At 47.8% G+C, this 27,660-nt stretch overlaps 12 protein-coding genes across 12 annotated transcripts; 6 read left to right on the forward strand and 6 right to left on the reverse strand.

The window, feature by feature from the left end:
* Nucleotides 1-504: 504 nt before the first annotated feature.
* Nucleotides 505-2,124, forward strand: BBA_02760 (Beta-lactamase-type transpeptidase; the record flags this gene model as incomplete). The annotated part of the gene is made up of 1 exon (XM_008597857.1): nt 505-2,124. One exon carries the CDS (start codon nt 505-507, stop codon nt 2,122-2,124), a length of 1,620 nt encoding a protein of 539 aa, XP_008596079.1.
* Nucleotides 2,125-4,147: 2,023 nt separating this feature from the next.
* Nucleotides 4,148-5,636, forward strand: BBA_02761 (Major facilitator superfamily, general substrate transporter; the record flags this gene model as incomplete). The annotated part of the gene is made up of 3 exons (XM_008597858.1): nt 4,148-4,331; nt 4,401-4,498; nt 4,554-5,636. The coding sequence occupies 3 exons, from the start codon at nt 4,148-4,150 to the stop codon at nt 5,634-5,636; spliced, it is 1,365 nt and encodes a 454-aa protein (XP_008596080.1).
* A 155-nt stretch (nt 5,637-5,791) lies between these two features.
* BBA_02762 (sugar transporter) lies at nt 5,792-7,703 on the reverse strand (the record flags this gene model as incomplete). Its single annotated transcript, XM_008597859.1, has 6 exons — nt 5,792-6,056; nt 6,106-6,198; nt 6,256-6,467; nt 6,526-7,037; nt 7,094-7,557; nt 7,621-7,703. 6 exons carry the CDS (start codon nt 7,701-7,703, stop codon nt 5,792-5,794), a joined length of 1,629 nt encoding a protein of 542 aa, XP_008596081.1.
* A 1,542-nt stretch (nt 7,704-9,245) lies between these two features.
* BBA_02763 (uncharacterized protein) lies at nt 9,246-9,588 on the reverse strand (the record flags this gene model as incomplete). Its single annotated transcript, XM_008597860.1, has 2 exons — nt 9,246-9,500; nt 9,538-9,588. 2 exons carry the CDS (start codon nt 9,586-9,588, stop codon nt 9,246-9,248), a joined length of 306 nt encoding a protein of 101 aa, XP_008596082.1.
* A 454-nt stretch (nt 9,589-10,042) lies between these two features.
* BBA_02764 (phenazine biosynthesis-like protein) lies at nt 10,043-11,453 on the reverse strand (the record flags this gene model as incomplete). Its single annotated transcript, XM_008597861.1, has 2 exons — nt 10,043-10,940; nt 11,437-11,453. 2 exons carry the CDS (start codon nt 11,451-11,453, stop codon nt 10,043-10,045), a joined length of 915 nt encoding a protein of 304 aa, XP_008596083.1.
* Nucleotides 11,454-12,303: 850 nt separating this feature from the next.
* BBA_02765 (DJ-1/PfpI family protein) lies at nt 12,304-13,116 on the reverse strand (the record flags this gene model as incomplete). Its single annotated transcript, XM_008597862.1, has 3 exons — nt 12,304-12,762; nt 12,820-13,000; nt 13,055-13,116. The coding sequence occupies 3 exons, from the start codon at nt 13,114-13,116 to the stop codon at nt 12,304-12,306; spliced, it is 702 nt and encodes a 233-aa protein (XP_008596084.1).
* A 2,193-nt stretch (nt 13,117-15,309) lies between these two features.
* Nucleotides 15,310-16,407, forward strand: BBA_02766 (BTB domain transcription factor; the record flags this gene model as incomplete). Its single annotated transcript, XM_008597863.1, has 2 exons — nt 15,310-16,067; nt 16,122-16,407. The coding sequence occupies 2 exons, from the start codon at nt 15,310-15,312 to the stop codon at nt 16,405-16,407; spliced, it is 1,044 nt and encodes a 347-aa protein (XP_008596085.1).
* Nucleotides 16,408-17,197: 790 nt separating this feature from the next.
* Nucleotides 17,198-17,688, reverse strand: BBA_02767 (uncharacterized protein; the record flags this gene model as incomplete). The annotated part of the gene is made up of 2 exons (XM_008597864.1): nt 17,198-17,526; nt 17,580-17,688. 2 exons carry the CDS (start codon nt 17,686-17,688, stop codon nt 17,198-17,200), a joined length of 438 nt encoding a protein of 145 aa, XP_008596086.1.
* A 1,939-nt stretch (nt 17,689-19,627) lies between these two features.
* On the forward strand, nt 19,628-21,567 carry BBA_02768 (multicopper oxidase; the record flags this gene model as incomplete). The annotated part of the gene is made up of 3 exons (XM_008597865.1): nt 19,628-19,636; nt 19,899-20,076; nt 20,129-21,567. The coding sequence occupies 3 exons, from the start codon at nt 19,628-19,630 to the stop codon at nt 21,565-21,567; spliced, it is 1,626 nt and encodes a 541-aa protein (XP_008596087.1).
* Nucleotides 21,568-21,739: 172 nt separating this feature from the next.
* Nucleotides 21,740-22,930, reverse strand: BBA_02769 (taurine catabolism dioxygenase TauD; the record flags this gene model as incomplete). Its single annotated transcript, XM_008597866.1, has 1 exon — nt 21,740-22,930. The coding sequence occupies one exon, from the start codon at nt 22,928-22,930 to the stop codon at nt 21,740-21,742; it is 1,191 nt and encodes a 396-aa protein (XP_008596088.1).
* Nucleotides 22,931-23,513: 583 nt separating this feature from the next.
* BBA_02770 (DUF895 domain membrane protein) lies at nt 23,514-24,981 on the forward strand (the record flags this gene model as incomplete). The annotated part of the gene is made up of 2 exons (XM_008597867.1): nt 23,514-24,028; nt 24,096-24,981. 2 exons carry the CDS (start codon nt 23,514-23,516, stop codon nt 24,979-24,981), a joined length of 1,401 nt encoding a protein of 466 aa, XP_008596089.1.
* Nucleotides 24,982-25,818: 837 nt separating this feature from the next.
* BBA_02771 (CMGC/DYRK protein kinase) lies at nt 25,819-27,639 on the forward strand (the record flags this gene model as incomplete). Its single annotated transcript, XM_008597868.1, has 7 exons — nt 25,819-25,913; nt 25,997-26,242; nt 26,378-26,702; nt 26,763-26,931; nt 26,986-27,181; nt 27,405-27,552; nt 27,619-27,639. 7 exons carry the CDS (start codon nt 25,819-25,821, stop codon nt 27,637-27,639), a joined length of 1,200 nt encoding a protein of 399 aa, XP_008596090.1.
* Nucleotides 27,640-27,660: the final 21 nt, after the last annotated feature.

The following is a 27,660-nucleotide window of genomic DNA, read 5'->3' on the forward strand; positions in this document are numbered from 1 at the left end:
GGTGATCGGGTTGTACATTGGAGCTGGGCTTCATACTCGCAAGCGGATGCTCGTTCAATCCAACAACAGGCTACAACGCGATGATGCGGCGATCCCACCCTACGCCATTCGAGTGCCAATCAAAATCTAGCAGGATCTTCCATCCTCAAAATACCTCCATGTTCTTGGTATTCGCATGAGAGTTTTCTGGTTGGGCAGTGACATGGGCTGTTTGCTGTCTACGCCCCACAGCGGAGAATGCTGTTGCAGGTCATTATTCCGGGCGGGAACCTTGCTATAGGCTGAAAAGAAAAAGAACAAGATCATGGACTTTGGAATAAAATTCAACATGATAATTAGCCTCTTTGGGAGTTCATCGTAAATAATGCTTCATACTTGGCAAATTCACTCATAAATCGTGGCCCGTCAGGGTTGGTGGGTACCGGTACCGACCATATAAAGCCTTGCCCCGCACCTTTGTTCCTGTTAGGTAACCATCTACAACTGCTGCAACTCACATGAGAAATGGCTCAGCTAGCAGAACCAGTCGAGCAAGTTCTGGCAGACCTGCCTGCAAAGTTTCGCGGTCCTGGTGGTGCTGTTGCCGTCGTCAAGGATGGCGAGCTGCTCGGTGAAAAGGTCTGGGGCTTCGCCGACCTGCGAAAGGGCATTCCCATGGGCAACGACACTGTGATTCCCATTTGCTCCATTTCCAAGCAAATGACCTGCGGCCTGCTCACGGATCTGCAACTAAACCCTACACCGGCCATGGCTGCTCGTAGCGAGCCGGCGGCCGAGCAGCTTGCCAATGAGCTCGCCAAAGTCCTTCCCAAAGAGATGACCCAAGACACGGGTGTGACGCTGCAGCTGCTCTGCAATAACCAGTCGGGACTACGCGACTACTGGGCACTCACTGTGCTTTGGGGTGCTGAACCTGAGATGCCCTTTTCTATTGAGCGTCATGGTCCCCAGATGCTACAGCGCCTCAAATCCTTCCAATTCGAGCCGGGCACGCAGTACTCGTACGCCAACACCAACTTTTACATTCTGAGTCGTGTAATGGAAAACGTCACTGGCCAGACCCTTTCGGATCTGCTTAATGAGAGGATATTTGCGCCCGCCGGTATGAAGACAGCCTTTCTCTGCGCCGACACCTCCAAGCACCCACCCCCTTGTGTCGGCTACGAAGGCACAGAGACACTTGGCTTCTATCCCGGCGACAACCGTATTGAGTGGGCTGGTGATGCTGGTATTGTGGCTTCACTGTCTGACATGGTCGCTTACGAAAAGTATGTTGACAAAAATCGTGAGAATGACCAGAATTGGTATGGCCTCAACAGCAAGAAGCAGCAGTTCAAGGATGGATCTCCATCTGATTACGGCTATGGTCTGAGCCAGCACACTATTGGCGACGTTACTCTGGTTGGCCATGGTGGCGCTCTGCGCGGCTACAGACTCACCAGAATCTACGTCCCCAGGGCAAGACTATCTGTCGTTGCTCTGCTGAATGAGGAGCACGCCAAAGCCGGCACAGTGTGTGACCATGTAGTTGAGCGACTTTTGGGAGTACAAGCCGTCAAATTCAGCGGCGTGGAGCCCGCCTCGGCATTCATCGGCACCTACTTGGATCCGGAATCAGACTTGGCTGTCACTATTGGCAAAGGAGAAGCAGAGGGCAAGTTAGCCTTTGGCTACTATCGCTCTGCGGTGGACATCACCCCTGTGGAGGCGAACAAGGCTGTTTCCATCGATGTCACCGCCCTCTTGGATGGCGATGTGCTGAATATTACCGTTCCCAAGGACAATCGAAGATTCCGCGCTCATCGTGTGCCAGTTGCCAAGCCCAATGCAAAGTACTCTGACTTGCACGGCAAATTCGAATGCGCGGAAATCGATTCCGTATTCCATTGCAGTGGCACTGATGGCATGTTGTATGGCTCATTCGATGGCTTTCTTGGAAAAGGACCCATCCATCTGATCCGGCCCCTCGCCGAAGATGTTTTTGCACTTGCCTGTCCCAGAGCCATGGACTCGTCCCCCCCTGGCGACTGGACTGTCGTGGCCCGCCGCGATGACGGCGGCAGGATTGTTCGGGTGACAATCGGCTGCTGGCTGGCCCGAAAACTCGAATATGTCAGGGTTTAAATTTGCAGAAATTAACTGAATTACTTGGTGTCGCTTTGAGTTTCGGCGCGGTCTGCGCAGGTGCCAGGGTGTGGCGCAAGAGGGATCAGTGCCGAGATGAAGCTGAAGATTTCGATATGCCGAAAAACAAGGAAAATAGCCAACCCAATGACTCAAATACAATCAAATGGTCACGCAGTGATTTAATTACCACTAATCTTCGAATGATGTGGAGCATCATGACTTTTGACCTGAAACTTTGTATTGCTACGCGGCAGTAATCATGTGCCGTTGCGGCAAGGCTTTACTGCCCCTAGAGCGTGACTAGGTTTCGGGCTCGACCTATTACCAGGACATATATATCTACGCTATGCGATAGTAGCAAATTGCCAAGTCTTAATTACATGACATCCAAGGCGGAGTTGCTGCGGATGATGGCGGTGCAGCTGAGCTCCATGCTGCAGCGTTGCCCTTGGACGAGCCTGGCCTAGTCGCCAGTGCTTGGTTCCTTGGCTACGCACAGTCATGACTAGACTCTTGGCCATCTTCACAGCTGTTGCACTTCAATTGAAGCTTTATTGCACCTTTTTATGATTTCAACCACCCCCCTGATGGAGACCCTCCGAGATGTAGGCACATTGCCGAGCGAGTGTCCACGACAAGACTGGGCCACCAACCAGGTGTCCGGCGCCACTACCGAGCAGAAGAACGTATTGGCTCTGCGTCAAGGACTAGTGCTTTGATCCAGATAAATCTGCACTGTAACGCTGATTTTTTTTTAACCCGAAGAAGATCATGTGCATCTCGTTTGGCGGAACGCTCATGTGAATGGCGACATCGTTTGCGTTCGACAGCTAGCGTCACGAGGCCGGAGTATATTGAGTAAAGTAGAGTGACGAGGCGTTCAGCAATCTTCACTCGCTTGGTTTCAGAGCCACCTCGACTTCCAAAGATGGATTTTATTACATGTCAAGTCTCAGTTCCGGCGCACTAACACGACTGATAACGACACTGCTGACTAGCATAAGTCTATTGGGAGACCCGAAAACCAGGTCGCTCCAGTTCTTTTCTGATATATGACTCCTACATACTGACCCTACTTTTGAGTGTCATGTTCATTTTTCTTTACATTTTTACAATATTTACGACGCTGCATCTTCTGCATCGTATTCAAGAGGGTGTTGGATTCCTAAGGCTAAGACAACAGGCCATGGTGCTGGTGGGTCTGGATCAGCAAGCCAATGATGCTGCCCAGAGAGGGAACTTGTGAGACAGAATTACTGGCTGTCGAGGCGGATGGGATTATAGCTCGAATTCCTATCAGTGGCCCACGGACTTGAAGGGCACTACGGGTTCGAAAGGTTGGTAATGCGCACCAGAAAGTTGAGAGAGTGGGTGCCGCGGTCAAGAGCCAACACTGTAGCGGCGGTTTGTACATGCACTGTTGGCACGAGCTCAACATTGATGCCCGTTTTTCGGAATACGGATTTCTATATCTTACAGACTTTAGATCAACTCAGTCACATGAAAGACTTGGGGAAGAGTTACATAATGTCTCAAAGACGCCGTCGTCATGTTCAGTGTGATGTATCATCAGGAATCTCTGCACGACCACCACGTCGCAACGTGGGAAGATGGGCCCGGCCTGTTTTCCTAACCCCTCAAGTAAGAAACTCAAGTTCGATGTCTCCTAATCATGAGCTGACAGCTAGACATTTCAGCCTCGGCGAGTTGCAAGCCGGAGGGTCGCATGGTATGCCTTGGCCCTTGAGGTTGTCTTACAGACAGGCTTCATTCCTCACATGTGGGTTTCCGCTTAAGAGGCTGCCGAGCTTCCCAGCCCCGGCAAATCTACATCTTGGAGATGGAATAAAAGGCGCATGTAGCCTCACTATGACGAGTTGGAACACAAAAGCTTGCCGATCTCGTCAACATTCTCTAAGCCGACAATACTTGAAGCGATATTAGACTGCAACTTGGCTTCAACACGGGAACGATATCAAGCGATCGGTTGGTGGGCCTAGGACTCGGAAAACGCCCAAAAATGGGAAGAACGCCCTACGTGGCGGACGAGGAGACAAATATACACACCCCGACCACGCCGATTCGCAATGACAAGCATGATATGAGCAAGAAGAATGGTACCAGGGTGGTTCACCCCCCGGACTCTGGGCTGCACGCATGGCTGTTCCTCACAGGCTCATTTTTGATCGAAGGTCTAGCCCTTGGTGAGTTATCGCACAAATCTTGGAACAAGTCACACGAGATCCTAATGTGCTTGTGTTATCCATCGAAAGGGTTTCCTGGTGCCTACGGCGTCTTCCAGGACTATTACATCACACACCCGCCATTTCAAGATGCCACAGGTTTACCATCAGTTTCCACCAGCGCCATGGTACGTTTCAAAAAAGTCAGTCAACTCATACCATGCCGCAACTAACTTATCCCAGGGTATCATGTACTTGGGCATGCCTATTACCATGGGCATTCAGCGACTTTCACCTCGATTGAGTGCCTGTTCGCCTCTTCTTGGCATCTTTGTCATGGCTGGCGCTCTTGTGGCTGCCTCATTTGCGACAACAGTCTCCCACCTGATCGTGACACAAGGTATCCTTTTTGCCATTGGAAGCTCCTTGTCTTACTGCCCTTGCATTGCCTTTCTCAATGACTGGTTCGACCGACGAAAGGGCATGGCGTACGGAATCATGTGGGCCGGCACCGGACTGTCGGGATCAGTGCTTCCCTTTGTCCTCCAATATCTTTTGGGTGAATACGGATACCAATACACGCTCAGAGTCTCTGCCGTCGCTCTTGTAGTGATCACTCTTCCCGTGGTATACTTTGTCAAGCCTCGACTGCCCTTGAGTCAATCTGGAGCCCAAGGCAACCCGTTCAACTTTCGCTTCACGTTGAGCCAGACATTTATGCTTCACCAGATAGCCAACATATTTCAAGCTTTGGGCTTTTTCCTGCCTAGCATCTTCCTGCCGACATATGCGAGGTCAGTGCTCGGCGCAGGCAAGTTTGTGTCTGCAAGCACGATTTTGCTCCTCAACCTTACCTCGACGGTTGGATGCCCAACTATGGGCTGGCTGTCCGACAATTATCATGTCACTCGATGTTTATTCATCGCAACAGTGGGCGCGTCCTTGGCCACGTTTCTGCTATGGGGCTTCACGACCACCGTGCCATCGCTACTCATTTATTGTGCATTCTATGGGTTGTTTGCGGGCTCATACACTTCGGCCTGGACAGGCCTTATGCAGCAGATCACGACTGATGATACCATCAGTGAGCGGTACTCCTGCGAAGACACGGATCCCGTCATGGTGCTATCGGTGCTTGCTGCAGGAAGAGGCATTGGAAGTGTTTTATCTGGTCCACTCAGTCAGGCGCTCGTCGGTGACTACTGGCGTGTGAAGACCTATGGTGCATACGGCACGGTTTACGGGCCGCTGGTCATTTTTACGGGCTTCACTGCTGCGCTTAGTGGAATTGTTCTATTTTGGAGACATATTGGTTGGATACACTGAGAGCGTCATGTAAAGAAAAAGATTACAGTGTTTATATGCGCGTTTGTACTTATTCCAATTACTATTTGGTCGCGATCAATAGACTGTGGGAGATGACAATTATTGTACTTGGTGGCATTGCTAGACCTTGGGCCCTTGTATGCTTATTTTCATCCCTAGGGCGACGTCTTTCCCACGAAAACATTAGTGTTCTCGTCGCCAGAACTTGGAGACTTTTCCTGGTACTCGTGGTGCGCGGCCTCCTCAAAGTACTCTGGCTTAAGCCGCCCATGCTTGTCGTAGCGATAAGGCTCTTTTAACGAAATGGATACTGCATCAAATACGCTCGAAGACTTCTTGAAGATGGCGTCCATCTCCTCCAACGATCGAAGTTTAGTCTCGGGAAAGAAAAAATAGACCGAGGGAACCATGAAGGCGTTGCTAGAAACGTCAGTAACTCGGAATACCATGATCTTATGACAAAACTCACATTACTGCGAAAATGACGTAGGTCTTATAACCGATATTCGCAAAAGCAACAGGTGTAATCATAACGACCATGAAGTTGAAAATCCAGTTTCCACTGTTTCCCAGGTAAGCGACTCACGTTCGGGATCAAAGAAACTTGTTGACAGCCTACCTCGTCGACAATGCATTTGTTGGTGCACGGATTTTCAAGGGCACAATCTCGGCAGGATATAGCCAAGTCATGCCGAGCCAGCCAATAGCGAAGAATGAGTTGAAAACGAAAAGAAACACGGCTTGGCCAATACCAGCTCGCGTGTCTTGCAAGTTTTCCAATCGCCAGTTGCAACCCGCAAGAACAGCCATGGACACAGACATACCGACGGCCTAGAGAAGAGCATGTATTAGAGATGACGTCTCTTTTTAGGAAAGGGGTCCGACTTACTCCGAATAGCATTAGTGGTCGTCGGCCTGTCTTTTCAACGATGAAGATCGGAATGAAGGAAGCAAGCAGGTATTCTGTGCCATTGCACGCGGCGAGAAGCTTGTTTATGTTATTGCCTTGTAGGCCAACTTTGCTGTAGAGTGTCGGCGCGTAGTAGGTGATGAGATTGATGCCAGATATTTGTTGAAACATTTGATTGACATAGGCTAGAACCACTCGGTGGAACTCGCGGTACTCGCTCATGTCGAAAAGACTGCGATAAGAGCCCTTGGACATTTCGACCACAGTCATTTTAATGTCGTCAAACTCCTTTTGGATGATGAAGTCTGTTCGTGGCTTCTCATTCAAGGCCTCGAGAACTTCAAGTGCCTCGTCGTCTTTTCCTGCCATGACGAGCCATCGCGGGGACTCTGGTAAATTAGAGATGGAGACAAAGATGACTACCGCAAACAAGATCTGAAAAGCCAATGGAAAGCGCCAGGCAACCTCCTTTTCGCCAATGAATGCGAAGCCTTGATCAAAGTTAGAGCTTAGTATGTCGCCACGCATGAGATTTTTGTGTGCATACCGTAATTGATCCAGTAGCTTAGTGCAATGCCACCGGTAATGAGCGAACCCTCAATCATGACAAGCTTGCCACGATCGGACGATTTCGCAGACTCGGATTGCCAAGTAGGAACGGTGCTAGTATTGATGCCATTGCCAATACCTGTAATAATCCGACCTACGATGAAATGTGGCAGCTGAAACGCGGTACTTTGTAAAAGGGCGCCGGTAGCCATGGTGAGACAGCCAATCATGATGGTACGACGACGACCAAGAGGATTCCCGATAAAGATGGTAATTATTGCGCCTAGGAAGCAACCCAGATTGTAGGCCGCAACGGTAATACCCTGGTATGTTGAGCGTTGCTGGTAGAGCGGCAAGTTGCTCTTCTCGAGCTCTGGGTCCAGAAAAATATCGGGAAAGTACTTGTTGAAGGATGGTAGATCAAGTAGACCACCGGTAATACCCTGATCATATCCAAAAAGTCTAGAAGAATTTTAGGATAGTGTGCAAGAATGGATGAGGAGCTAGTGTGTTATGAGAACTCACAAGAAATCAAGGCTGCCGAGAGAACTAATGGCCATATTGAGGGCTCGGCCTCTAAAGCCAAAATATTTCGGGATTCCGAACATGATTGCTATCGTGTACCACCAACAGTAGTGGAATAGCCTGTCATTGAGTGAGCAGAAAGGAAAAGAATGATAGAAGGGATGGAGCTGTCGGGTTTTATCGACAATTCGTCCCGGCTGCGTCCTGCGAGAACGGCCTTGCAGCGATCCCACTTTTGCTTTTCATGGCTAATTACGGATATGGAGTAATTGAATGGTATGGGGGAGGAAAGATGCAAGGATACCCCGTGAAATCAGGCTGGCAATGGTTGCCTGGCACCTAGCAAACATGTCGCCCGCGCTACGGATTAGATTACCCCAGGTCAGCGAGAACGGAGACCATAAAGAAGAAACAATGGAACAAGATGCTATCCACTTCCCCGGTTTGGAAAACCGAGTGTGTTCAGTCAGTGTACTTTTCTCGGAAGCCATGACACAAATCGCGGTCCGGTTCTATCGCCAAGCCGCGCCTCCAACACGAGGGCCGCAAGGTGGAATATTCAAATCACATCAAGTCGCACAAACATGCCAAGAACTTGTAGGCACTTCTGAGCCAAGGCCGCAGAGGCCACATGGTCGCAAAGTCTGGAGAGCTTCTCCACGTAGGTGTGCCACTGTTGGCTGGCCCTGCAGCCACTGAGGTCACGCATTAGCTAGTTTCGGAAACCCGTCATTTTTTAAGCTTACATGGCGGGTTCCTGATCCGCTCTTACCAATTCTCGTTGCTTCAATTTTCAATGTACCCCAGCATCATTCATGCGAATTCTCACCTTGGCTGTTTCCAAGACGATAGTTGTATCTATATACCATGTTGTTTAGCGGAAAATGGCATTACCTTGTTGCTTGTTTTTGCGGCGACTCCGCTCGTTTTGATGCTCTCCACATTGGCACAGCAAATGGATTTGAATAAATAGCAATGGCTTAAGCCACGCAAGCAAGCCATCATCCGATTTCATTACCCTTACAGCCGAAGAAAAATCCAAACGGGTTACTCAACTTGGTAACCCGAGAAAAAAACTGGCCCGAAATCGGGTCAGCTTGGCACACAGCATGAAGCAAGCCATGAAAAGGCGTGCCGGGCTTGCTGCACAGCCGACTCCTTCACCGTTCGCCCGCTTCCGACGTTGAGATTTCCTAGCACCAAAGCAGGGCATCGCTGCACGTGTTTTCTGCTCACGTGTATCTCCTCACGTGTACCTGGGGTCTTGATTGGGAAGATGACGTTTTTATCTGGAACAAGCCAGGGGTGCGCCATAGTAGCTCATCTACGTCGGGAACTCTTGGCTGGGGAAAAATCTCCGTCACCGTTGTCATGAACGGCCGAAACAAAAGCATTCGAACCATTGCCATCGGTCCTTTTCGCGAGCCCATGAGCGTAAGGGCATGGGATTATTGGGTCTGTATTAGGTTCCAGACGCGAATAAGTTAGATATGGAGTGAGTATGACGACCCTCTTTGCGCGTAGATTTCGCGTCGTACCTCGTGCCCGACTTGTCTAGAAGAGAATTTTTTGGACAGAAGCTTGGAAAGCCAGTTGGGGCACTGATCTCGAGTGAGTATGCCACCTCAGTGCTTGCCAACGAGTTTGTGCAAGGAGCCCGTGCCGCCAGACATAATCTGCTTGCTTGTAGACACAAATGTTGGCGACATGATTGTTCGTTCCCCAGCGAGATGTTGAGTGGACTGAGGTTTTACTGGTAGCCAAATTTGTGGGCGCCATTGTACAATGCGCAGGCAATGGATTGGTGCTTCGATCCCGGGAATGATGGTGACAGTGAGCTGAGCGCACTTGATCTGAACGTTCTCGAGGTCGTCATTCGCCTACAATTTTATTTTTTATTTTTATTTTTTTACATACTTTCGCCGCGAGCGCGAAAGAAAGCGCGCCGGCCGCCGCCGCCGGCTTCATTCAGACGCCTTATTACAGGCCTTCAGCGCTTGTAGGCCCTGTAAATTATGGTGGGCTAACTACCCACAGGAATCGAAACAGGTTCAGTTGAGTGTAAGATATCAGAGTTTCAGTGCCAAATTCCAGCCCTCCTTGACAGTCGCTTCTAGAGACGGATTACTTTTTAATCGATTGCTCGCCTCCTGCCATGCCTTTGCTTTTTCGCGTATCGAAAAGCGCATTCGGTAGATGACAAGATTTGCCATAGGCAAGGAAACCCCCCAGTCTCGGTCGGGTACACCAGCCAAGATGACGGAAAAAAAGACAGGTGGGAGAAGAACAAAGGCAACGTCAATTGAAAGCCAAGTCTTGCTGCCCGGCGATTTCGGTGGTTGCTTGTTGACGCAGTAAGCAAGGCATGTGAGGCAGCAGGCCCCGTCCATACATGCAACCAATCTGGTCTTGTCCAAGATTTTCAGTCCACATACATCTTTCCTTCTGCAACAAAGGCTGCTTGCCCTGCCAGTTTTATATCCCTCACCCGACGTCCATCTTCGTCCAAACCAACGTCCACAATGATTCTGCTACTTCTTCCCATCTCTGAACCCTGTTGGATATTGAATCGGTGATTCTGGCTCGGCTGCCCGTATGACAGCGCCAGATAGGCACTCAAGGAGCATGCTCCGCTGCCACAGGCAGGATCTTCTAGATTGATTGCAATCATTCGAACGCGAAGCTCCCAAATCACCACGTCACCTCCACTTTGTGTGCAGGGATGGAGGAGGCGGTAGTACATGACACCCGTGAAGGATGGAGCCCATCCTTCGTCCAAATTTAGCTGGGGGCTCGCCCCAGGAACAAGATTGCTGAAAATATCCTGTCTTTTTGTAAGATCCACTAGAGCGTATGTGACCCCCTTGACCATGGACACCGCCGGGTGGGTGGTCTTGACCTCGGAGAGATCCGAAGCCGATTCCATACTAGCTTGCACTGCGCAGATTTGGTCGAGAGCGGCTTCTTGTTGGTGAATGTGGATGTTGTGTGGTACACTCGCATGCACAATTTGGCTTTCCCGATCATACGTAACCGGAACGGGCCCCGCCTTGGTCATGATGGTCAGGCTTGTTGGTCTCTCAGTTACGCTGGCGGTTGACTCTCGGAAGAGCAAGTGACCGGTCCCAATAATCGGGTGGCCAGCGAATTGCATTTCATTGACTGGCGTGAAAAGCTCGACGCGGTGGTTCTTGTCATCGGTGCTATATAAGAACACTGTTTCGGAATAGTTGAATTCTCTAGCAATTTTCTGCTTTTGATCGTGAGATAGTTTGCCGCCATTGTCGACTTTAACAATAGCTACGGGATTTCCTTGAAATCTACATAGACTGTCAGCAAACTCGGCTTATAGATGATTGATCGAAGTAAGGCTTGCCTCTGCGAGGAGAACACATCGAGTGTCACTAGAGATGGGTTAAGCACAGCACCATTCATTCAACAGGACTCAACCGCGGCTCACCGTATGATGCCTGTTGTTGGGCCATGATCGTGTTCGTGAGATGAATCTCCGTTCAATAAGAGGTAGTCTCAATAGATTTACTGGCCGAAATAAAACTTGCATGCAAAAAACGACTTTGCTCTAGTGGTAAATTTGGGGTTTGGGACAAAATAGATGAGCTGGTGAAGCTTAATAGATGGGCTCGCGCCCTTCTGATGATTACGCTAAACCCTGTTAGGGTCGGTTCTACAGATCTCCCGCCGACGATAGCCGAGCCTCAAGCTTTTTTTTTTGTCTTGTGTACAATTGCGCTTGGTTTGTGCATCTAGTACATCCTGCGCCGCTCTCCAGGAGACCTGAACGGGCAGAACACATACAATAACCTTGCATACATTTTTAATCACATCGTCGCGCTACCATTCAATTCAATGCAGTTCACTACTCAAAGGGAGTCATCATGAAACAGGGAAGTCGGGTTTAATCGAATTACCAGTCTTCGCGGCGAAAGGCAGCCCGCCTCCAATGCTGGTTAGCGATCACCACCAGCCGCCGCCGCCGCAAAAGAATTTCGTTACGGATAATAGACCACTCCGCACTGCCACCGAGGAATATTTTCTACCATGATGTGCCACCTATTGAACACCATCAATCTTCCGATATTCTGAGTATCATAACAGTACGCTCCGACCATGATCGGAAATATTTGATGGCTCGTTCCCGCTAATACCCAACTGACACAATGCACTCACGAACTCCACATTGCTACAACCGGAAACAGAAATCTTGAATAGGGTCCTGAGGCCGCACCTAGCGTTCCTGCGGCCGGGCATTGCGCATGTCAATGCCCTTGGCAACGCTTGGCCCTCTTTCGACCCCTGCCTCGGTCACCACCTAGATCGACGGGACGACTGCCGTCCTGGCGCGACCGCCGAACGCATCCACTAAGTCGAACTCACGAGGGTATCAAGGGTTAATAGGTCGATCAGCAATCTACCGCCTCCTTCCAACGTGTTTCTTCGCACTAGAAACCCCAACTATCAAGTTCTAGTATCAAATTTAATGGACAGTTACTCTTCACTTGGTCAAGAGAACATGAGTTCTGAACTCAAACGCAGAGACGATGTCAGGCTCGTTACTTAGAGCAAATCTCACTGTATAGCTAGATGGAGTTGAAACAATTCATTCCATTATAACACATTCCCATTTGTGCGGTCCGATTACAAGGCACTTGAGAGTAACCCCTACTAGACAAAGCTACATGCGGGGCCGAGAGAGATGTTGTGCCCGTTAAAGTCTTTAAAGTCCACCTCACGCTGGGGAAAATGAAGCGTATCCAACAGCGCCTCAATCATCCCACTACGCCGCCCCCAATTCTCTTCCGCAAAAGCCCTCATCAAATCGGCGCCATTAAGTAGAGTGCTAGAGCTCCAGACCTTACCATCTCTTACCCAGCGCCTATCCACCCAGTCAACATCAGGTGCCATACCCTTTGACATTTCGAGAAGAAGCCTAGGCGCTGCCACAGTCTTTCCCTGGAGCACTCCCGCCTCAAGAAGCGGATAGATGCCGCCACAAATCGTAATAAATGCACTGCAGTCCTCGAAGGCCTTCCTTATAAACTCCTTCTCGACCTCGTTTGTTTGATAAGCACCATGAGCCCCCATAAGAACAATGTCCAACTGCGGGGCTGTTTGAAAAGAGTCCTAGACCTGAGTGTCAAAACTTGAGCATCTTTTTTGGCGGATCGTAGGGAGACATACAGTTGGGACAATCTTTGCGCCACCTTTCATTGCCGCGGGCTCCTTGTCTTCATTGATCCAGTGCATGACAACCTCAATACCGTCCTCGATCATCTCAGGAGGAAAGTTCAAAAACTGAAGGGATTTTTTGTCCATCCAAGTAAATAGCTCCACTGGTGCGACATCGAGCATTTCCGTTGTCCTGCGCGTTTGTGAGTATTTGATGAGCCTACAATGGAGGTTGATATGCGCCTACCCCTTTGTCAAAATCACTCCGACATGGAGGGGGCGGTTTGGCTTAGCAAGGTTGAAAGTCATTGTTTCTGATATAATAGAAGTGTGAGGTTACATTGAGGATATCTGGGAGTATGCAGGCTGCCCGGGCTTTTAAAGGTGTACCAATGCCGAAATTCCGGGGCGGTTCAACTTTGAGAAGCCGTTTAATGACAACGCTATTTCAGGAACCCAAGTAGGCGTTCGTAGATCCGATAGTGGGCGGAGATAGAGAACGTGCGTAAATTCGGCGTAATATCTTTCTAGTGGCGACACTAGCCTAGTACGAGATCCGATGGCAGACGGATACAGAGACAAAGAAAATATCCGAGCAATTTTAGCGAGACCACTCAGAGAGGCATCCATAAATCCGACAACGGACGGAGATCGCTCTACTAGTGGAGAGGAAGGCTTACAAATGCGAGCTCTACTGTTGTAGCCGATTACCGGACACGTGGGATAGCAGGTCCTGAGTCTAGACGGGATCGGGCTCGGCATTTTGTAGTAGTCCGAAATATTCTCCCGTGGCTTCCTGAAGAACGGATGAGTGCCTACACGAGAACTAATTCCCGCTTAGTACGGGCCCGCGGCCTAGGATGAGTAAGTGGACACGTCCGACATATTAGATTTCTACAGTATAATATATAGATTTTTTGATTTCACATTATAATTTACTAATATAGATATATACCTTATAAAGAACTATTAGAGAACTCCTCTATAACTATCTCTAGGTTAGATACTAGGTAAACTTAGATATAACTAGGGATCTTTCTATAGTAGAAAGGTTAGGTAGGTGACTTTAGTGCCTGTAGAGGCACTCCAGTGTCGCCTGTCCTGCGGGGAACCTCTCGCGATATTCTGCAAAATTGCTGTGCTGTGATCGCGCTGGTAGGAGATAGGCGAGCACGCGGCGTGGAAGGCTGAGTTCTGGGATTTTCTTCAGCGCAGCGCCACGGGTAGATTCCCCTAATAATGTTAGTAGTCCTGCAAACTCCAGGTTCACGAGGATGAGTGCTTAGGTGGGTCGCGTGGACTGAAATTGATCTGGACCTAACCTTCCTTGTACTAGCAGCTTGCGGAGAGGACAGTAATTGTTCGGTGCACTCCATGACGAACCTTTGACGCGATCGCAGCCATGACGTTTCAGCGGGTAAAGAGTACCATTGTATGTGAAAGGATAATCTAATTCATGGAACCAGTCAACAACAGAGTCGGTTACCGTTGCTCTGTGTATTTCTGACTATGCTTTACTGCTTGTTACCGTTGCGCCTGGTTTAACAGTACCCCGTCGTACTTTTTTGATGCGTATTCTGCTGACGTGGGTTTGACTAGCTGTTGGGTAGCAGCGCATCATGCAACATTTTATCGAGACAGTAAGGAACAAGATTGCATCGAAAGTCTGAGAATTAGATTCGTCCTATTCCGGCAAAAGCTTTAGCACTACTAGTCTTATTCAGTATCAGCCATTTTCCTCCTTCGCTAGGGCGCTTGAAATGGCAGCTGACCTGTAATAGAAGTCGTCATACATCGGTCAAGTACTCCTCGCTTCGTATTATACATTTATAAATATCTGCAATCATCAAGGTTCTTGCTTCAGCCTTTCACGTATTTTCAAACGCTACTCTTATTCCAATCTCGTTTACAAGTCGTGCATACCAAGACCTTTTTATTAGCAAATACAACGGACACCATGGCCTGCTCGTGTGGAACCACCTGCAACTGTTCGGGTCCCAACTCGTGCAATTGCGGCAGTGATTGCACTTGCAAAAACTGCGGCGTGCGTGCTTGAATCCCACGAGGGGACGGTTAAACACATATGCATTCGTTACTGACCACTTTCTCAGAAATAAACCGGATTCGGCTCTTGGGCCATTCTGAGAGAATGACCATGTCTTGACCAGCTAGTAGTTCAGTCAATAGTGTACTAGAAGACAACTAGCTATCGACCATATATGAATCTAGAAACTATCAAAAATACCAAGTCGAATATGCAATAGAAATCAAATTTATGACTGTGCACTTTTAATTGTCTAGAGTTGTTGGCCTTGCCGTAAACCTAGTTGCAACGCACTCTGATGAAGTCAACCTAGTGACATCACAATGAGGCGTACACTCACAGCAATTGATAGGGAGTTGCAGTGCTCTGGCCACGCAAACTGCAACGAATTTGTCAATTTTACACTCAATCTACTCAGTCATATTTAGATTCAGCTGATTACTAGACGACAGATAACCATGTCCCCCGTACGAACCAGAGCTGCTGCAGCATCTGGCCCCGGCACTCAAGCCTCAAAACATGATCTAGGCTCCAGCCACGGCGGCTCACAGAAGGTCGCGAAAACCGAAAGCCGCAGTGATGGAAAGGTTGAAAGCGCTGCCTCACGTTCGAAATCAGTTTCCAAAGCAGACACGAACGACAAGCAATTGTCGCAGAAAGCGGATGGCAACACTGCTCCAGAGGTAGTCGAGACGGGCATTTTGAACTACTTTATTCGAGGACGAGTCGAGATTGAGGAGCCCAAGACGTTAGATGAGATTGCTCGCGGGTACTTGGTGATGCGCCCGCTCCCCGACGACATTGATCTCTCCAAGCGCCCGCTCCCAGAGTCCCTCACTGCGCGGCTGCTTGCCTTGCCAAAGAAGCAATTGCCACAGTCTACCAGCGACCGCTTCATGGCGTTTGTGGATGAGACGGGCATGTCCTATTCCGATCTTACAGAGGGCTTTCTTGCACCCCGGGAATACGCGACCAAGACCAAGGGCGTGCGCCATGTGCCCAGCGCCACGCCGGTCGGAGAGGGCGTATATGCTATTCTTCGGGCGCAAAATGAGACACACTTTGCCTATATTGCTACACTTCCCGAAGAGAAGCAAGACTTTCAGAGTGAGCTCGGCTTCCGCGATCGTGGTAGCTTCATCATTAGCAGCAAGAATCCCAAATTTTCGGGACCTGCCTATGCACGACTACCCTCGCCGCCAGAATATCCCAAAAAGTAAGTGTGGCGAAGTGTATATCTCCAACTTCATGTGACTAACAAAGAGGAAAGTATTCTGGAAGAATTTGGCTCATATCGCTGGATTCCTACGAAGCCGGAGCATTTAAACTACAAAAATACGCAGCTTCTTCTCATTGCGCGGGGCGAGAAGCCTCAGTTGGTTACTGGCGATGAGAAAGGGCAAGCCAAGGTCGAAGATGAAATGGAAGAATTGATGGAAGAGGATCTCAAGGGCATGCAACATTTGTCGAGCAACGAGTCAGAAGCCATATTTGCAGACTTGCATGCCAAGTCCAAGTGGTTTCACGACATTCCATCATCATTCGGCAAATCATGAGGCGTCTGATCCTTGAAGAAGTAATTCATATTTAGTATAGATATAACCAAAATATAGCACAGAATCACTTAAATATCGCAGTAGTATAAAGGCTAAGGCTAGACTTATAAAGTATTATATTACTAATTTAATTTTATAAATACTACTGATAATCATATTTAATATTAGACTTAAAGACTACTGAAATCTAGTATTTCTATAAAATAAAACTATTTAATTACTTATTAATTATTATAAATCTTCCTTTTAGAATAATATTAATATTACTTTAAGTTTTATAGTAACTATATTATTATTCTTTAAGTTTAACTCACTATTATTATAATATTTATTATATATAAGGTCTCTAAAATAAGGGATATTACTATACTACTGAAAGCTTATCTTGATTGGAGAGTATCAAGATCCGAACAAGTTCGGATCTAATTCTGCGCGTCTCAGCTATATCCTAGGGCTAGAAGAGCTATGCTCTGCAGCGGGGGTATCCCCGCTAAACATGTCTACTAAAGGGCGTGCAAAAGACTTTATGACGATATACCTTTATAAGAGCCGATACTATGCGTAGTATCAAATATAAGGATTGGCTAAGACAGTGGCCAATCATCAATACAGGCGTGTGTGTAAGGGGTGCAAAACTCGTCGCACAATTCAATTCAGTCTTATTCTTCAGCTAAAAAGGCCTTCTCAAATATGCTAGGTAAGAGTGTTGTAGATGGGTAGACTTGTCTGCTCAATAAGGTACGGGTTGTCGATCAAGCAAGTGTTTTATCTTGTCACCCTCGTAGCTTCTCTAAGCAGCATTCCGCTTCTCCGCAACAAAGAAGTAATCTTTCTGCTCAAAGATTTTCCATCTAGTCAACTCATCAATATTCTGGCTTGCAGAGTTTTCTTCCCGCCACCGCTGCACCGAAACACCTGTGAGGCGCACAAATTGACCCTTGGAAATGTTCAAGCTCTCGATGTCACTGCCGGCGATAAAGTCAATGTGCATTTCGTGAGCAAGAAACTCATTCGATCCGGTCACGTCTCTCGTTATAAAGTTCACGTCGGAATTATTAGTGAGAAAGGTGGAAAAGAAGCCATGCGTGGCTTCTTTGTCCATGTCAATTGCGTTGAACACTAACAAGTCTTAATTAACCAAGGGTCAACTACAGTAAGGCATGACGACATACGAAAGTCGCTCACTGTAGCGTCGGAAGTAAAATTGTCCATATAGTCGGAGCCGCTGGAGTTGTATGACGCCATAAGAGCGTCTGCGCGACGACGGTATAAACACGGCATAGCTGATGATGTTGAAGAGTTCGATTTTGATTGTATGAAAATGTATGTGTGTGGTGAGGGAGAAGGTTAGCATGTTTAAATACGCTTACGCAGCAAAGTCTTTGTCAAAATTTGTCAGCTCTTTCGCTATGATCGAGGAGAATCCAGTACCACTCTTGGTACTTCCGTCGAGGGCCGTCGATATAACGCCCTAACCATAGGCGGGGCTCAAAGCAGTGACCAACTACTTCTGCCATCAGTAGTGGCTATGCTAAAATTCTATAAAAGGATTTGTAATAAGCTGCTGTAATTAACATCTGATTACGGTATAATAACTAGACTACACACGTTTCTAGCGCCGCTATCGCCGCTATCGCCGCCGCTATCGCCGCCGCTATCGCCGTCATCGCTGCCTTTGTCGCTGCCGCCTCTATCTAAGTCTCCTGATATATCATTGATGCCGCTGCGGCCGCGGAAGAATTCCTTCTAGCTGATTGTGCACGCGCAGCGAAAGAAAAAATTAGCGAGTGTTTTAGCAGCTTCGAGGGGCGAGGCAGCGGCGGAGGCAGCGGAGGCAGCGGAGGCAGCGGAGGCAGCGGCAGCGAGAGTAGTAGTAGCGGTAACACATAAAATAGCTAACTACATTATATTCTTAAGTAGATACTTCTATCTTTATATAGCATATACTAAAGAGTATATACCTACTAAAATCTACTACTAGTATTATATAAGGCTAGTCTATCTAGTGAAAAGCGCTTGTATAAAAGAGTTAGGCTTTATAGCTTACCCTAGCCTAAGGCTCCTTAGACCCTTAAGATATAGAATTCTTTTTAGTATATTCTTCTGAAATCAGTCGCGGCGACCTGTTGCGTAGCAATATCACACGCCTCTATCTTCAAAAGCGATAATGTATACTAGTACCAACACACCCCGCACATCAAACGTGCCCGTCACGCGGGTATTACCAATGGTAGGCTAAAATGCGGGGGTAAACGGTTAGATGCTGCCAAAGGCAGGCTAAAAGCGGGCGGGCAACGGCTGTATACTGCTAAAGGCAGGCTAAAAGCGGGCTTAGACACGGCTATACAGCGCTCGCCCGTTTTATAGCGTTTCAGAAACTGCCACTGCTATGAAGTAGCGACGCGATATATCATATTCGTAAACTGTAGCCTTTCAGATTCACTGATGTAGATTGAGCAGTTGAGGAGTGTAGTGTGCTTTAGCACTGGTATTTCTTTAGTTACGTCTACTTTTATTATAGCAGCCGCCGAGTAAGCTTCTTAGTTGCTATGCTAGTGTAGCGGCAGTGTACTTACAACCAGTACAGTTGGCGATTTCTGTCTGTTCTGTGCGCTATTAGTGCCTCCCAATTAATGAGTCCCACTGCTTTCCACATAAGGATCTGCAGGGGTGATGCGCAGAGTAACACTTATAGGCTGTATAAGAGCGAAAGAAAAGATTTAGCTAGGTTCAAAGCATCAGAACCTTTGACCGACAGACTAGATTTCGTCGATATGCTTCATGGACTACCATAACTGCTGCGTCGCTCGTGACTACTAGATAATCAACGTACACTTTGAAGTGAATTTTCTGATGCGCCGACCCTAGCGCATGGCACTGTTTTCGCCGTTGTATGAAGTTCCACGATCCACTTGACTAGTTATTCCGCGATATTATTCCCGTTTATTATTTGTGTAGAACAATAACGCTGCTATCAAATAAATCTCCTCTGTCAAAACAAGCATTGCTGTTGCTATCTGCCGCAAATCCATATGATATTTAGAATAGCATGTTCTCTTATCAAACTCATGCCACCACCGTAGTATACGGCATGTGCGGTGTGGAAACTGTTGCTGATCTGTCATGCCCTATACAAACAAAAACGCTACGATTGATTTCAGGTCGGCTATAAGGGTTTATATTGACGCTTGGGCTCGCACTGACCTCAGCTCGTCTCGCAATGACGTTTGTTAGTACATCGTTTTGCATGGTTACCCCAGACCCTATCTTCTTGGCATTTTTCAAGCAAAGATTTATACCTCCTTCGCAAGCGTTCAAGCTTATAATCTCAGCTTTAGCCATCTTCTTTAATGAACCAGCAACTTGATCTCAAGATATTCACTATTCGGACGTCCTTACGTACAGTCGCCTCAGTCATGTTATTCCAAGTAGCTCTTGGTCTAAGTGTCTTTCATTTATACACAACTGCGCTTACTCTTTCCTCAGTGCAGCCGCAATCACCATCGTCTTGCTCTGGTAATACGCCTGCGAATCGAGCGTCATGGTGCACTCACTCGATCGATACGGATTACATTCGTGAGACCCCAGAGACAGGTGTTACTAGGGAATACTGGCTTGATGTCGTGGATGTTATTGCTGCACCAGATGGGGTATCAAGGCCAGCAATGGGTAATAGTTCCTAGCGGAATTCGAAAAGATGTGTTGCTGACCTTTGCTTTAGCCGTAAACGGTACTATTCCCGGACCAACTCTTTTTGCCGATTGGGGCGACACGGTGATTGTTCATGTGAGGAATTCGCTCTACACTTCCAAAAATGGCACGAGCATACACTTCCACGGCATACGCCAACTCTTCAACAATCAGAACGATGGTGTGGTGTCCATGACACAATGCCCTACGCCGGTCAACCACACGATGACTTACACTTGGAGAGCCATGCAGTATGGATCGACCTGGTATCATTCACATTTTGGCCTACAAGCGTGGGAAGGAGTATTTGGTGGAATCGTCATAAATGGGCCTGCAACCGCGAATTATGACGTCGATTTGGGTCCTCTATTTCTAAACGATTGGGATCATGCCACGGCATATCAGCGTTCGACCATGCACAAAAGCGTGTTTCTCGCTCCGCCTCTTCAAACCGGCTTGATCAATGGCACCAACACCTTTGGCAACGGTGGTCAACGACTCAACATTCGCTTCGAAGCCAACAAGACCTATCGTCTACGTCTAGTGAACGCTGCACTCATATCTCACTTCAAATTCATGATAGACAATCATGTCATGACGGTCATAGCGCATGATCTTGTTCCTGTGAAGCCGTACACAGTCAATGTCTTGGACATTACAATGGGCCAACGTTATGACATTCTAGTCACTGCGAATCAAGCTGCCACAGCACGTCAGTTCTGGATGCGATCTATACCTCTGGGGCTTTGCGGTGATCCGAACTGGAAGTTCAATGACATTCTAGCAATTGTGCATTATGATGAGGCATGGACGAAGCCATCTACATTACCCTACCCATACTCTCAGCTATGCGGCGACCAAACCATGAAAGCCGTGCCACACATTGAAGAGGATGTCCGAAAACCCGATATCGAAGTTTCCGAGACTACGAGTTTCGACAAAGTAGACGGGTATTGGTACTGGACTCTCAAGGAAGCTCCAATGCTGATAGAGTGGGACGATCCAACGCTCAGCAAAATACTCCGCCACGACACCAGTTTCCAGAAGAACGACTCGGTAATTGAGCTACCCGAAGCCAACAAGACATTTTATCTGGTAATCAAGAACCCCTTATTTGTTGCTCACCCAATCCATCTGCACGGGCACGACTTCTTTGTACTTGGACAGGGTGCTGGCCCATTTTTACCTGGTGTCTCGCCTCTGAAAGTCAAAAATCCCCCGCGTAGGGATACTGCTCTTCTGCCTGGCTCGGGGTACCTTGTCATTGGCTTCGTTACAGACAATCCCGGTGCATGGCTCATGCATTGCCACATTGGTTACCACGTTGAAATGGGGTTTGCTCTTCAGATCATTGAACGCGCTGATGAGTTGTCCGCTCTTGTTGATCAAGATAGCCTTGGCGAAGGCTGTGACGCTTGGTCGGCGTTCCAGCGAGACAACAATGTAATCCAAGATGATTCTGGTGTCTAAGTACTACTAGCTAACTAGACCTTAATTTTTATGCGTACAATACAACATAATAAGTGCGACCAATACTTTCGGTGATGCTTATCATATAAATCTAGTTCCCTACTCACTTCACCCAGAGTAACTTGACAACGACGAGGCATCGCGTATTGCATGCAATTATCTCACTATGTAGCTAGTCCGAGGCTTTCACAACTTGGGCCCAATCTCCGAATCCATATGCACCAGGCAATTTTTCTCCATCGAACAAGCTAGCCAAAACCACGCGATCGGACTGTTCCCCTTGCCATGGCTCACGTCCATGCTGGGCAATGATATTATCAAAGACCAGCACATCACCTTGCTGCCATTTATGGAGAACTCGAATATCTTCGGTAATTTCGACTAGGTGAGCCAAATATTTCTCAGGAATTTGGGTTCCATCGCCAAAAAACTGATGCACAGTGTTTGCTTTCGCAGATCCATCTGCTGCTTGAGCATTGATCGAGTACTTGTGATAAGCTGCCAGTCCACTGAAAAGCGTGGGGAGGTTAGTCCCTGGCTGGGTTCGAATAACCGGTAAGCGATGTGTGAGCACCAGCCCTTTGCCATCATCAAAATCTTTCCACTCCCATGTAGTGTTTTCCCCGCGGCCATATCGCAAAATCTGTGCTTCAATCTTTTTGCGCGCCCTCTCCTCGTCATCGCTATCCTGGATTTCCTTTCCAAAGGCCTGCCTCAAAGTCGATCCCCCCGCTGTCTGCTTCGTCGCTTTGTATGTCACTTTGCTAAGAATTCCCTTCTCGGCGACAAGATCAATAAATTCCGGTATCTCGGCCTGGGCGCGATGGAATAGCTCCAGACTGGACGAAATGGGAGTCTCGCCGCCCTTTTCTGGAGCCCGATGAGAATAAAAGAAAATGTATGCTGGGGCGTGCGGCACCTGAGGGGACTCATTGTGGTTGTAGATTTGCACCTCCTTTGGAGCCTCGTTGGCAGGAGCGACGTTGGGCGCTAGAAGTGGCCGGTCGACGACGATGCCAATGATCTCATGGGGCGCATACCCAAATGCGTGAGCAAATTTGCTGAATGCAAGAGCGTCATCGATCGGAAGATTCCGAAAGAGAATAGCACCGTGCCTTGCTAGCAGTTTGGTCAGAGTTCCGTCTCGTTGGAGGTTTTTGATTGTAGAGACGGCAGTTTCCAAAGAAGTCACATCGCTGGACGGGCGAAGCGCAAGAGGGATCTGGGTGTTGGGCGGATGAGGGTAATCAAGAAAGCGTTGATTGGTAGCAGGCAAATCAAAAGACTCAAACGTTACAGCTGAGCCGGTAGACTCTACGAATCTCACGGGCGAAGCTTGTCGTTGTCGAATAGCAGAAGACATTGTAACTTGCGGGCGATGGTAGTTCTGAGGAGTAGTCTTCGTCAGATAGAGACCTCTCTGTAGTTGTATAGATAAGGAAAAGGTCTGCTCGCTTTATATCGCTTTTCTTCGTATGGTATCTAGAGCATGGGATTGCCTAATCTCAGCCGTGAGTGGCGAGCCAGCCGCATCCCCTCTACTTGGAAAGATCTACGTAGTCATCAGCCGTCCGATTTAGCATGGTACCTCGGCAACTGTTGTATATCGTATCAGTCGTATCTGGTCAGGAACAGCTTACATGAGAAAGGAACGCCTCAAAAAAATGCAGCGTATCATGATAAATACTACAGATAAAGACCGGGACAATAATAATATACTCATCATCAGCCTCGATTACGCACAGCGCCTCCAAAGTTAAACTATAGCCTGTTGTGCGTGCTAGTGATTTAAATATAGTGGGTTGCCATGCATTTGCTCATCAGCCACAGGCATTACGAGAAATTCACATGGTAATGTCTCAATAGGACTCATCTACGTATTTAATTGTGGTTTCGTCCAAGTAGCAGCATAGATCCTTATTTATCTGACCTTTAGTCGAATAACAATGAGTGCTGCTATGGTCAACCCCGGGGGCCCAGCCGAGGTCCTACCCCTCAAGACGGACGCTCTCACCAATGACCAGGAGGCTGGTACCATTTCCAAGGCCAAGCCAACTTTCTTTCGCAGCACTCTCTTTCAGATCCTCGTTGTAGGGCTCTGTGCCTTCTGCGCGCCAGGTATATGGAGCGCAATGAACGGTCTAGGCGTAGGCGGCAGTCAGTCACCTGATTTGGTCAATGCAGCCAACGCCCTTCTCTACGCTTTCATGACAGTGACCTGCTTTGCAGGCCCATGGGTCACCAACGCGATTGGATTCCGCTACACGTTGAGCCTGGGATCAATTGGCTATCCACTTTACGCTGCCGGTCTTTATCTGAATAATCGCACTGGCGCCACATGGTTGGTATACTTTGGCTCTGTCTCCTGCGGCATCAGTGCTGGGCTCTTCTGGAGTGTCGAGGGCGCCATCGCAACCGGTTACCCGGAACAACACAAACGCGGTAGATACATCGCAACATGGTTAGAAAAAAAAATCTGTTATAGATGCCGGTGAAAGAACTGCCCAGAGTGCTAATGTATCTCGTAGGTTTACCTTTCGAAATTTCGGCAATATTATTGGAGGTGCAATTTCCCTCAGCCTAAACTACGCCGACGATAAACGCGGCAAGATTGGGTACGAGGCATATCAGGCGTTCATCGCTATCCAATGCCTAGGCCTGCTATTTGGACTACTCCTATCGAATCCCGACAAGGTTCAGCGTGACGACGGCACTTGGATTCAAACGTCGCAAGGTACCATTCACTGGCAGACTGAGTTGCGCGCCATGTGGAAACACCTCTCGAGTAAATCCATCCTGCTTCTCACGCCGCTCTTTTGGTACTTTGGCTGGATTCAGGCCTATCCCGGAACATACCTTGCAACGTACTTTACAGTTCGGTCGCGTGCCCTGGCAAGTCTGCTGTCCTCAATCGTGGGCACATTGGCCACATGGCTGGCAGGTTCTCTGGTCGACGTTCCCTGGGTAAAAGATAGAAAAGTCCGCGCCCTGACTGCGTGGGTACTGATTGCACTTCTCAACAGCGCTACATGGATATGGGCCGTGATTATACAGAATGAGTACCAACATACTCACCCAACTCTCGATTGGGGTAATTTGACCGCATTTGGGCGTGGCTTCGGACTCTACATTTTTGAACGGATCAGTTTATCCCTGGTGGAGAATTACATCTACTGGTGTATTGGAAATCTGTCAGACTCACCTGGTGAGCAAATTCGCTACAGCTCACTTTTGCGCGGCATCGAGACAGCGGGCATCGCTATAGGGTTTGGCGTTCAGGCTGTTCCAACCAAGCTGATTGCGACGGCCAGCATCAATTTGACCCTGTGGTTTATTGCTTTTCCTTTCAGTCTCTGGGCAACTTTGCAGGTACTCCGAAAGTGGAAGACGGAAGGTCAGCAACAAGACAGCTAGACTTTTAGAAAGATTATCTAAAACATTTCGATTGCCAAAGGTAAATAGTATCCTGGAATGACGAGTGAACACTTGACCAAGACTAAATATATTTAATATATTTAGTAATTCTCGCAAGGAGAAAGGGAAGGATAGAAAAGGAGTGCGGAAGAAAGCGACTACTATAACGTAGCCAGTGAGGCCCCGGGACGGGGCGGCGGCGGCGGGCTCTCCAGGGCCTTAAGCCAAAAACACAGAGGCTTTCAAGTCCGAATTCTCTATCATAATGATAACATACTAATAAATTGAAGACATATTTATAAAAAGAAAAGGTTCTATTATTCAGAATAAGAAGCGATTCTTTTAACTAGTATTTTCCTAATCTTGCTACTTTAGTACTTGATAAATGCACGTGATTGTGCGCTCTACATGGTTTATTTTGGCGATCTCATTAGAGCTGGTTTTTCCCGTCAATTCTACCAACAAAGTTAAGTGATGCCTTTGTCTACTTTGCTTACCAGCTCAGCCGAAATCTGTTCTTACGCGGAACCGGCCAATTTTGGAGGAGCCAGTGCCTTTTTCTAATTTTCCCAACCACTTGCGGTAGCAGAACCCTGTCCGGACTGCTGGGGAATAAATTCGATCGTTGGAAAGGGTGCCCGCCGCACACACATGATTGCTTCCCGCAAATCAGATGCCACCAGCACGAAAGATATAATCACCAAATGATGAAGTTCTTTAAGCTTTGCAAATCACGCTCGCTCATATTTCTCACACATCCCCCATGGCCTTCCTCAGCTGTGATTGCACCGCGACTTGATTCTCGTTCACCAATCGAAGAAGAAAAGACTCCCTACTATGACACCAGTCGATTTTACCCCGTTTGCCTGGGCCAAGTGCTTCACGGAAGATACCAGATTGCCACCAAACTTGGATATGGTTCAAGCTCAACAGTATGGCTCGCCAGAGATTTGCATAGGTGCTTTCTTTTTCCAACGACTGGTATTTTTATTCTCGTCTAACTACTTGTTTGTAGCTGGCGGTGGTCTCGAGAAAGATACGTCGCCCTCAAGGTAAATGCTGTGAATCGTCGCTCCGGACAGAACACCGCCGAAAACGAACTCGCAATGCTCAAACACATTTCTTCTGTAAATAAAAAGCATCAAGGCTGGAGCTTTGTGAGAAGATTATCAGGTTCTTTCACTATTGACGTTGCCATTGGAACCCACCTGTGCCTCGTTCTCGAACCTTTACGAGAACCATTGTGGCTGTACTGTCGGAGGTTTGTCGGAGGGGTTATCCCTGTAGATGTTCTCAAGATTATTATGCAGATGATTCTACACGGGCTTGATTATCTGCATTCAGAATGCCAGGTCATCCATACAGGTTTCTTATACTACACGAACATTTTCCGCAGTACTGACTGGCGATCAGACTTGAAACCGGATAATATACTGGTCAAGCTTGAAGACCTTGCAATCTTGGACAGAGATGCTCTAGATGAATATCAGAACCCTTTACCGCAAAAGATTACCAATGACCGTACCATTTATCTTTCGCGAAACAACTACGGCCCGTTCTCTATACCCGCTGGCATCGTTCAGATTGCCGATTTTGGCTATTCAAAGTCAGGCAAGACACACCACTCTGGGTGTATCCAAGCAGAAGCCTACCGCGCCCCAGAGGTTATACTTGATTCTGGTTACTCTTACAGTGCAGATATATGGAGTCTCGGTGTCATGGTAAGACTTCAAATCAGAGGGTTGCAGGAATGAATTGGCATTAATGCGAAACCATTACAGATGTGGGACCTTCTTGAGGGAAAACGCTTATTCGATCCAATTGATAAGCGGATCAGCGATCGATATGATGACTCGGTACATCTCGCTCAGCTCACTGGCCTTCTAGGCCCTCCACCTCATGATATGCTTCGTTCCGGCCAGAGAACGTCCATGTTTTACGAGCCCAATGGTCAGTCTACAATCACTCAAAATACTAAGCGACTCTTCTAAAACGCTAATCAAGGTAATTTTAAACATCCCGAGTTGATTCCTCAGGATCTCAAATTCGAGAACACTGTTTCCATGATAAGCGGCCAGGAGAAGACCAATTTTCTAGAATTCGTGAAAAAAATGGTCAGGTGGAATCCCGTAGAACGAAGCACTGCCAGTGACCTGCTCAAAGATCCATGGCTCTACGAAGATTTCGCTGCAGAGCATCCGTCTGAAAAAAATCATCGATGAACTGCACAGCGAGCTTATTTTAGTGTATTAATAAAATACTTGAGTATCTTTACTTTCGTGGAGTTATCCTCGCCTGCGTACGGAGTATTTATGAGAGAAGAGGGTAAAAGCGCTCTATTCAACAGGATAACTTATCCTTTTGAAATTGGTTGGCGAGTATTGTAATAATACTCTAATGGATATATACTCTCAGAAAAACAGAATGGGAATCCCCCAGGTGTCATTCGCACTCATCAAGCGCTCCGATCTCGTGCGCTTAAACGATGAGGGCAAAGTCATCGATCACGGAAGCTACAAGCTTGTCAATCAATCTGCTTTCCTTATTCATGCAGCTGGGAAGCAAGACATGGTAATAGAACTCAAAAGCCTTTAATAAATCATTATAGATTAGGAAACACACTATAACGTGGGACAGTTACATGGTTATATCACATAAGAGCAAAAAATAAAAAAAAAG

This window comes from Beauveria bassiana, assembly GCF_000280675.1.
Source record: "Beauveria bassiana ARSEF 2860 unplaced genomic scaffold BBA_S00006, whole genome shotgun sequence".
Lineage (NCBI taxonomy): Eukaryota > Fungi > Ascomycota > Sordariomycetes > Hypocreales > Cordycipitaceae > Beauveria > Beauveria bassiana.